The 10,712-nt window shown below is 44.0% G+C and overlaps 1 protein-coding gene across 1 annotated transcript; it reads left to right on the plus strand.

Moving 5' to 3' along the window:
* Positions 1-7,280: 7,280 nt before the first annotated feature.
* LOC121837931 (cuticle protein 16.8-like) lies at positions 7,281-8,962 on the plus strand. The gene is made up of 3 exons (XM_042293824.1): positions 7,281-7,292; positions 7,353-7,410; positions 8,172-8,962. The coding sequence occupies exons 1-3, from the start codon at positions 7,281-7,283 to the stop codon at positions 8,894-8,896; spliced, it is 795 nt and encodes a 264-aa protein (XP_042149758.1). The 3' UTR covers positions 8,897-8,962.
* The last annotated feature ends 1,750 nt before the right edge of the window (positions 8,963-10,712 follow it).

Consider the following 10,712-nt stretch of genomic DNA (forward strand, 5'->3'; position numbering starts at 1 on the left):
TCTGAGCCAGGACGCCGCCTAATGGAGGGATCATCACTTTCACGGTAAACTTCGTCTCCCGGGCTGGCAGCAGACCCGTTGTCGTCGCCTCCTCGCCGCGGCTTATCGAGGGCGAGGGTACCTCGGCGCCGGATTGTGAAGTCCGGCCGCCACTGCAGTCTCTGCGTGTGTGTGTATGCATGCTTGAGGGATGAGTGGAGGCGGGGCCTGGACATTACGTTGGTTGGCAGTTCGGCCACCATTGGCTGTCAATCGCTGGGGGTACTAACAGCGACTCTACAAAAGGAGCAAACAAGACGATGCTAAGTGTGCTATCGGTGTATGTAGATACTTCTTTCATATACGTGTATAATTGAACAGAGTTTTTGGTGAGAGACCCTGCCGGATCCTGATGTTCCTGCCGGGAGTCGGCCTGTGGTTCCAGTCCTGGCCTGGCTCTGCCTGAGTCCTGCCTGGGGATCTCCTCGGTACCAACGCCCTACGTTTCGCAAATTATTTGGTTTTACGATAGTATTCTCGACTTCAAGTGTTGGCGCCTCAAGTACTGAGTGATTTAATTCGAAGAAGAAAGTTTCAGTATTGAACTTTTTCTTCTTGGAAAATTCATCACACCATTTTTCTGACGTAATTGTTCAGGTTTAACCCGGCCTTTTTATATAGCCTTACCCTTTGAAAAAATTAACGCAAACCCAGAAAAGGGTTTTCGCGTTCGGACTCTCTTTCAATATAAAATATAGTTTTGGCAATGGTAATTTGAAGGAAACTCAAGAGGAAAAAGCAAGACGCGGAATCGGGATACTAAAATGTTGTTACCGTTACAACATATATTGTTGCCAGTGAATGGTCTCCCCTGAGAGCGACGCCTCGCTCCTATGGCTGAAACAAACGATCAAGTGACCAAGATTAACCGCCAGAAACACGTATTCTGCTCATTACGATTATCTTCGTGTATGAGTTAAATAAAAATCAAAGGATCCTCCTTCCGTCCTCCTCCTCCTCCTTCATCGCCCTCCCCTCTTCCTGACGCCAATCGTGACATTCCTGACGTCAAACATGACGTCAGGTGTGACGTCATTATGGTGAAAGTCCCATAAAGACACCCGCAGTTACGCCCACGGCGACGGCGACGGTGACGCCACTCTAGCCGGAAACGGGCGCCTAAGAGCTGCGCTCTAAAATTCAGTTTCCATTAAAACATATCACCCTGGTGTCTTCATAGCCAGTGACGGTCACCGTCACCCACCACTGGCGGCACTGACGATGTATTTTCTAACGGCCGACGGAACGTCCGTGTAAGTGTTTGTTAATTGAAGTCGGTGCAGTTCTTCATGATAAATCCCAACTTCTGAAAGATCTCTTTTTTTACATATTTTTGCAGTTTTAGTAGCTTTGCAGCTTTTGGTGTGTCTCAAACATCTCATTGTCGGCCCTTGGCCAATGCTTGTACTATTTGAGCGTCTTGGTGATCTTAAATACTTAGAAAGTGGAGATGCATAAGAGGTGATATAGACAGAACAAGCTCTCATTGTGTCCCTTATGTTTATCCACTTTCTAAATGTTTAATAGCAAATGAGAATGCTAATTTATGCAATAAAACCTCCAAGAGCTAATAACAAAGATTGACGCGTGAACATCCTAAGCCTCGTCCTGATTTTCTGGAGCCGTCGGTGATTACAGCATGTTGCATAATAAAATGTAAACAAAAAGGCTTCACCTCCTAATTGACAGAAATGAATGACGTCACCAAGCTGCAGAGTGTAAAAGCATCATTTTCCTGGGCTCAAGGAACATACCTTTATCAACGCCATTGTTTTAGGGATTCGTTTTTTTCAATTGTTATATTGTTATAAAATTCCTTGTGCTTCCTGGGGTATGGGGTATTAGGCGAAATGTTCTTTCCTTGCGGGTTTTGCAATTATTTCAGGTAAGTCCGCAATATCCGCTGCCTCGAGTTCACGCTAGCCTTATTCAAGTCCCACTTCACAGCGTTTGAGAGCGTTTAGCAGCGTTCAACTGCGCCAGTATTGGAAAAATATCCAGAAAATATACTAAGTTGGTGCAGGGTACAAGCTTACTTAACGACAGAATCCGTGACCGTCGACACCTGTTTCAAGTAACGGCAACGAGGGTCCACTTCACCCCTCACTCATTAAACCAAACTAAGGGTTGTTTTCACAGGCATATTCTGCATTCTGGTAATATTGTCTCAACGTGCGACAAAGCTGTTTCGCTCGTCAGGTGATTTTTCGCTTAATTTTTTTTTTAATTTTTGTATTTCCAAGTAGATGAATTTTAAGATATGTTTGCGCTTTCCTGAAAATATAAACTTTGAATTCAATATTTTTGTTAATTAATTCGAAACTTATATAAACTGACTGCTGGGCTCGATATTTTTATGTTTCTCGTTTTGTATGTCCTTGTTCGATATCCTCACCGGCGACTGCCGTAATCGCAACCTAGAAATAATAAAATTTATTCCTTCATTTGTTTATTTTCTGTTCTCGTGAACCCCAGATGTCCCGGTAATGGTGCAGAAACAGACAGATTTCAAACTAGTCTCACTCTTTAATCACGAAGCGAGAAGATCTACGGTACTCGCCACGGCCGTGAGTTTCTACAGCCGTCCGCGACTGAGTGCCTTCCAGAATCCTCCTCCAATGTCAATTGTAGACGCTTGGATGCGCCTATGCATGTCTGGTGCCAAACAACTTTATTACTTCCTACTCCATTGCGTTTCGGGCTAAGTACACGGCTGTTCCTTTGTTACTGGAACAGCTGTGCTGGAATTCCATATACACTGCTTAAAATAATAAAATAATAAAGAAAAAAGTGTAAACACTTACGCAACCCGTAAGATGAAACAGAGTGATAGCTGAGGTGTGACATCGGAGCTACTAATGTGTCGCTGTGGAGCAAATGAACTGAATGAACAGTAAAGGTGCGATTGCGCATCATGCAGTCCGCATAGACGTTTCAGTCACAGACCGGACGAAAATTCTATAGCATTTTGGAAACAGTGAGGGTGTATGTAGTAAAGAACATTTCAGATCTCGGCGTAAGAAAGGAGTGCGTTTTCGTACGTCACTTCGGTACAAATAGTCACACGTGCTAAAATAGAAGCGCCGAATCAACAGGGGCAAGGAAGTAGACAAGATTAAGTGTACTCTCCAATGAAGGTTTATTAAAACAACCACAACCACACACTAGTTTTATTTGTCAGTTGCACTGACGGGTCACTAACGCACTGGCTTTCAATTCGCTTTCAGATAGAAAATGCATCGTAAAATTCGGAGGCAGTTTTATCTGCCTATCTCCTGAGAATTGTTGTTTTGTGCTAATTCTGGGTCACATCCCAGTGCACTATCACATTACCCGGCGTGGACTGTTCTACTGAAAATTCATGTTATCTTGCTACCAAGGATGACCACGCACTTTATCTTGCTTGTTCGTTATCTTGTTATCAGCGGCGATAGAATGTTTGGCGGAGTACTCAAGATTTCCCGCGTCATATGGAGCGACGTCGACGGCGGGAAACCGCGAAGTGTCCCACTAACTGTGATCTCTCTGAAAGGAAATCAATAAAAGCTTCATAAAAGGTACCGACGTGCTGCACATAATTTCGTTCACGTTTCATCGTAGATGTGATGAAGCTTGGGCAGTGCTTTGGTGGTATCTACCTTGAAGCAGTGAGAGCGCTTCCTCATAAACTGCTGGAGCACAATGCATTACAACAAACACATTCCTGTGTTCATTCATACTTTCCTTCTAAAAATAAAGAGTTTTTCCTTCGCTAAGCAATTAGCACCGTAAAAAGGCAGACATCAAGAACGGGTTCTTAAGTTTCCTTCTTTCAAACTGTAACGTACATTGAAAGTTTTGTTTGTATTTCGAAGCTACCTCTCATTAACGCAGCCCGAATTACAACTCAACCATTTCTTTTTAAATTTAAATGTATAGTAGGCGAATAGACAAGAAGCATAGCCAAGATCCCTGTAAATCAGTGTCTGATTATAAAAAATATAAAATTAAGTTAACTTAAACCAAATTTCAGGAACAGAATGTGGTTAAAACGCTGCATTTTATAAGATGAAGTATACTAATTAAGACAGTCATACTAATTAATATGATGTCTAATGTTCCTTATGTGGACCTTCGCATCAGGTATAGACACTGTTTACTTCCTGACGCGTGAGATCGGTACAAAATCTTCAAATGCAGAGTGCTTACTATATCTTCGGTGAGGTTTGCTTCTAAAATAAACTAAGGTCTTTATGCAATGTTTTTCTCGTGTCAAATAATTAAGACTTCAATTTGGTGTTTCTCATATTGACAGTACCCTATTTTTTTTTGTAATGTCTCTTCGGCGGTGCATACTTCCTGATCAGAGATACAGTAGTTTATTTAACATCAAACAAGATGATTAAATTCAATACCGCCAGGCTATTGTTTGCGCGCTTGAGTACCCCAATACACAAAAAATATATAAATAAAAAGTAGTTTCAGTCTGACATACATCAAATATTAAACAATTTGAACAATTGTCTACATGCTGTTACTCCTTTTCGTTAAGTCATCGTTCGCTTTCACATCTGCGAATGACTGCGTTTTAAGTTTTCGATAATAACAGTTAAATAGACAGAGCAACTTTCTAAAACAATAAAATACAAAAAAAAATCTGAGGACACTTAAGGACTTTTTATGAGTTCTGAATGCGAAAGCATGAATGTCGTTTTTTCGCTCCCTTAGTTCGCCTGCGGTGTACTGGCGTGGACGGCCACATTCTGCTAATGCCGAGGTTGGGGCCGACGGCCGAACGCGCGCTCTTGTGTAGTGGCCGCGCCGCGCTGAGCTCCGCCGTGCAGCCACACCGGAGTCTGCCCGTGCGGGCTCTGCTGGGCCGACGGCGGCCAGCCGCTCCCTTTTCGTACCGGCGGCCGGGCCGCTGCGCCGATATGGAGAGGGCTTCTCTGGTCGCGTTCCGTCTAAATACGCCACGCGAGAGCCAATGGGAGTCGCGTTCTTTCAAAATATGACGTCCACCGGCCAATGATAGCCTATCCATTCGGTTGCTGCTACAGGCGACAGGCTTCGTACCATTGGGACCGGGGAGTTTATGTGGCGTTTGCAGCGGCTTCAAAAGCTGGCCACCCTGGTTCTCTCCATAAGACACTTGACCCGGTTCGTCGCCTTGAGCCCTCACCAGAGCTGCCCACGCTTTCACTGCTCTTCCTCATGAAGGCTACAAGAAGTTCCCTGAGCATAAAGCTTCCTCTTCAAGACTTTTGGAGACCGCTCAGTTTTCTCAATTTATATAAAATTGCTAGAAACATAAATGCACGTTACTTGCGTATATCTCAAAGGCGCTATAAATGAATAGGATTTTTAGATCCTCCGTAACGTCATGATGTAACCCAATGTTACACCTTGACGTCACGCGAGCACCTATAGTTACGTCAGGACATGTGGCGTGATGTCGCAATGGTGAGTCGTAGTGTCGCGGGGGTTCACAGCATCAGGCGATGTCACGTGAACACCGCAATGTCATCAGCCACAGACTTGTACGTAACGTGTTACAAGTAATGAATTACTTGTAATCGATTACATTTTACGGTAATTTTGTAACTCTTCAATTACTTCCTTTAAGGAGTAACGATCCTTGTAATTGAATTACTTTTTTGTTGTAATCGTTTAAAAAATTACCCATTACGAAAATTCTCAACTTTGTTTGTTTGTTTGTATTTTGGAAAAGGGGGAGGGGGGTGTTGATGTGCTGGAGTCACTCAGCTCTGTGCAACATCAATACTTTTCTCTTTCGAAACCACTAAGCACGGGATTTTTGAGGATTAGTAGGCCAATTCACTATGCTTCGTTACCTGGCTACATTTGTTTTGGGGTACACCGGAGACTACGTCCATGTATGACCTTATCCAGCCTCTTGTGAGTAGCGTATTCAAACAACGCTATTTTTTTATTTATTTGATTTGTTTTTCACGAGAGGCATTGGGTGTGTTTGGGTCACTCACTCAGCTTTAAGAAAAAACGGTCAAGGTTTTTTTTTTTTTTTTTTGGAACTGAGCACGAGACCCCAAGGATTATGCTACCGTAATAAAAAAAAAGGTTGAATGAGAGGTAACGTGGGAAGTAATCGATTACTTCAAAGTAATATTTCGATCAATTTTTGTGGCTGTAATTGTAATTGTAATGGGATACAATTCTTACAGTGAAATAATTGTAATTATATTGGTTACTTTTTTCAGTAACGTGTACAAGTCTGCATCAGCGTGACACCACCTTCGAGGCTACACGGTACGGCCAGGAAAATGCTAAGAGCTGTCCCTGTTATGGTTATGGACAGAACAAACAAACAAAAAAAAAGTACTCAACTGAGAACTTTGAAGTAAGTTACAAAGCGGTTATAGACTAACACTAACGTGTGCGCAAGTGCGAGTAATAGAAGAACGCAGTCATGCTTTCTGGTATTTGTACCCAATATTGGTGCGGAGCCAGGTCACCGAGAAATTCAGTGTGGACAGAAGCAGCGTACTCAATCAAAGTCACTTATATTTATATTTTCCTTTTCATACGAAAAGTTCTGAAGTGTTTTCACTCTCAAGTCGGCTGAAATGATTTTCAATATAAGAATACAGATTCTTTAACTAGGGTCTAAAGACGTGTGATAGGCGCATAAAACTTAAAACAGGCTTCAACTAGACCCAAAACTGGAGTACGTGCTCCTACGGTTCTCTGTTTTCTGTTCCCTACATGAAGTGAAGGACACTGCCCAAGTCGTTTTTCTGACCTTCAATCGTAAAGAAAAATACAACATGTTCACACATCGAAACAAGTATTTCAAAGAGGAGAAAAAGTGTGCAAGCTGATAAAATCGCAGGTTCAGAATAGATCAAATCGGAACACCGACTGCTCTTAATAAGAAACACGAAGGCGTCGTGACGTACTTACAAAAACGATCCTTGACTAAAATTGGAATGGGAGACAGCGTTTCTTTTTTAATGTCACTGTATTCTGGACCGGCTGTCAAAACAACCTTGACAGTGCGCATCCTCGCGACATCTTTTTTTCTATTTTTACGAGAGAACCACCGCTATTAGGAAAAGAAATGAAATCAACACAATTTAATGGTTGATGTTTTTGCAGTAGTCAGATTACGAGAACGTTGACATTTTGAGACAGCAGGCCGGCCGCCAGCACGGTATATAAAGAATCGCCGGCGACCAGCTTATCACCATTCCGAATTCTCAGCAGGAGGAATAACCATCGCAATGTTTTCCAAGGTTCGACTCCCAGTGGTTTCATCTACTCGCTTAACCTCACCAGGATATCTTCCATTCCAGATCCTTGTGTGCTGCTTCTTCGCCTATGCGGCCTGCGGTGTTGTGGTCGAAAATGCAAGTAATGGTATTTAATACGTTTATAGAGCATCCTTAGCTCACAATCCTTATGTTGACGTCGAGGAGTCGTAGGGTGTAAATAAGTAAGTGAACGCTTAAGTATTCGAGCGTATAGGTCGAAATTTTTATTTGTAGACCTACGATGTACCACGCGGTGTAGGAAGAAATATCGTTTGTTTTATACACAGGTAAAAATAGGTTTCCAGAAAGAATTTTTATTCGGGCTTTTCCAACTGTGAGTTGGAGCAACAATACGATTCGTTTGTTTCACGATCTAAGGCTTGATTTCGATGGGAGAACAAAATGTAAAATTCAGCCGGTAGCACGTTCTATTTTCGAACGGCGCCATAGCCACTTTTTTGAAAACGTGCGCGCAGCAAACTCCGCCGGACGAAAATCGTCGTTTTTTTTTTCCGAGTATGTTCGTTATCGGATAGACCCTTTTTAGGAGTCCGTGCTATCGCATGTCCACAATGACTTGTTCACGCACTCAGAGCATGTATGGGACTCGAGGGGTGCGTCAGTGTTCCACATAAACTCGGACCAAATCACGCGCTCCGCGCCCAGTGAATGGCGACCATCAATGTTGCTTGAAGGACCTTAAAATGATCTATGGAGCGTAAAAGCCATCAGCGTCTCTAAGTTCAAAATTAACACTCATCAGCAAGCCTAAATTTTTAAAACTTTCTCAGAGACACCAGAAAGCTCTTTTCAGTTGTTGTTTTTTTTGTGGTTTTTTACATTTTGCGCAGGTCCCGGCAGCCCAGCCATACAGCTTCGCTTATGACAACACCGACGAGTTCGGCACCCGGGTGACCCGTCAGGAAACCGGAGACGAGCACAACAACAAGGTCGGCTCCTACAGCTACATTGATCCCAACGGCATTACCCGTGCCGCCAGTTACGTCGCCGACGCTTTAGGATTCCGCGTCAACATTGAGACCAACGAACCAGGCACCAAGACGTCTGCTCCAGCTGATGTCTCCATTGTATCCACCGCCGACGTCGCCCCAGTTCTAGGGGCGGATCCAAGGGCGCCAACTCCAGTAGTTGTCAAGGCCGTCGATCCTGCTCCAGTAGTTGTCAAGGCCGTCGATCCTGCTCCAGTAGTTGTCAAGGCCGTCGATCCTGCTCCAGTAGTTGTCAAAGCCGTCGATCCAGCTCCGGTTGTGGTGAAGACCAGCCATCCAGATCCAGTTACCGCGCAAACTGTCCCCACCACCCCTATTGTTCAGTCTAGTCCAATCACCTACGCTCATCACCCAGGCCCATTCACCTATGCCCACCAGGCTACTCCAATCACCTACGCTCAGCACCCTGCTCCATTCACCTATGCCCACCACGCTACTCCATTCACCTACGCCCACCACCCTGTTCCAGTCACCTATGGCCACCCCGCTGCACCGGTTGTGTACGGCCCACACGTCGCCCCAGTGCCCTATACCGTGGGACAAGCTCCAATTACCTATACAATTGGCCGTGTCTAGGGGTACCACTGTGCGATAGATGCAGAAACTATAGCTATATCTGAGCATATAACTAAACACAAACTGCCTCTGTCATCTTTCTTTTCTTGGGAAATTCTTGTTTGATGGGGCCATTAAGTGTATGGACTGCAGCAGTTGTAGAAAAACAACGAATTATTCTGGCCAATGTAGACTTTGATTCATATATAATACACTTGTGGTAGTCCTTCGATAATGATCTTATACCAGGAAAATATTCTTCCTCCTCCAAATAAATCGAAATTTTAATTAATAATATAACGCTTGGAGAGTCCGAGACCATTTTGTCATTTTAGTAACCAGTGCTCTGCACTCTAAAACATATCTGAAGCGTTTGTTTTCCCGCAAAGCACTAGAACGAGCAATCGCTGCGAAAAGCAGAAAGAGCTCGGCACATGACGAAACTGGTGATATGTTCGGACTTGAAGAAAATGTTCTGCGTTGTGGCACTGAGAATGACGTTTCGCCATGGTCAGTGGCACAGCGCAACATTTTGATTTTAGGTCTAGACATATTTACAGCCCTGTGATTTGCAAAGCTTCCTACATAGATTGCATTCATTGAATTTTCCCAAATGCTTTGCGTTAAAGTAGGTGTTCCAGATATTTTGGGGTGTACCACTACTAACCCGGGGTCTAACGCTCCTTGGACATTAGCTACTCAACAATCCTCAGCCGGTACAATTGTCATCAGATCAGACAAGGCAGGGGCGGAGATCAATTCCAGGAATAATTTCTTTGTTCTTTAGATGTGTCTTGTTTGTTTTTCACTATTACGCTTAATATTATACATCATGGAAGTTTAGGTAAACACCAATGAGATGAAAACTGCAACATAAGCACAACAAACAAAAAAGGTTGTCGTGATATATAGATCCTTTAGGGTCGAACACTCACCCAGCAGAGAGAACTGCAGAGTGAGGATTACACTTTTTGTTGCACTTCCTGATGCCTTTTACGCTTCTAGACATTTTAAAACGAACTCACGGGTGGTAAGGGCTCTTATATTTGAATAGCGTAGAGCCATTGTGTTTTTCTTCTTTTTTTATGATACATGAAGTCCAACAATTTAAAAATAAATGAAGTAGTACATTATCCCTAAACAGAAAAAGCGGGGAACCTTTTATATTGCTTTCAAGAATGTGGATATTTCCTTCCTTTCAACACAAAGAACGTTCCTCCGCCCCGAAGGGGCAAGAAATGTTCATCTTTTTCTCGTAGCCGAGAAACAGGTTAAAAGGCGCAACCAGTTGCAGCTGCCTACGTTGCATATGCCGATTCAGAGACTTTTAAACGGGCTAACACACTCCAAAAATCCATCATCAAGCACCGCCACCGTACTTATGGTGAATTCCACTCGTAGGTCTAGAGCGCTTTCCGAAATACGCGAGGGAGGCATAATTCCGCTTCGTGGGACCCGCTTCGAATCGACGAGCGGAAGATAGACTAGCCTTTTTGGAGCGACCACTCCACCCTCCCATCCCCTCTCTCCCCCCTCCCCCCTCGCTCCCCCCTCGGCCGTTCAATATGGCCGCTGCTCGAACTTGACCAGCCCACCAACGCCTCAGCCGACTGATCTTTCCGACAACCAGTGACAGTTGTCACTGCTTAGCTGCAGAAATAAGACACGACACAGGCCGGGCGAAATTATACGTACCATGGAGCCCATGTCACAAATAACAAGGAAGACGTCCGCATTCAACACTGCCACATACCTTTCGGCCGCCTCGAAGCGGCGGGGCACGCACAGCGATTGCCATTGCTGGAGTTCAGATTGCTGGTACGACTTAAATAAACAC

This window comes from Ixodes scapularis, unplaced genomic scaffold (genome assembly GCF_016920785.2).
Source record: "Ixodes scapularis isolate PalLabHiFi unplaced genomic scaffold, ASM1692078v2 PGA_scaffold5__190_contigs__length_132052651, whole genome shotgun sequence".
Taxonomy (NCBI): domain Eukaryota; kingdom Metazoa; phylum Arthropoda; class Arachnida; order Ixodida; family Ixodidae; genus Ixodes; species Ixodes scapularis.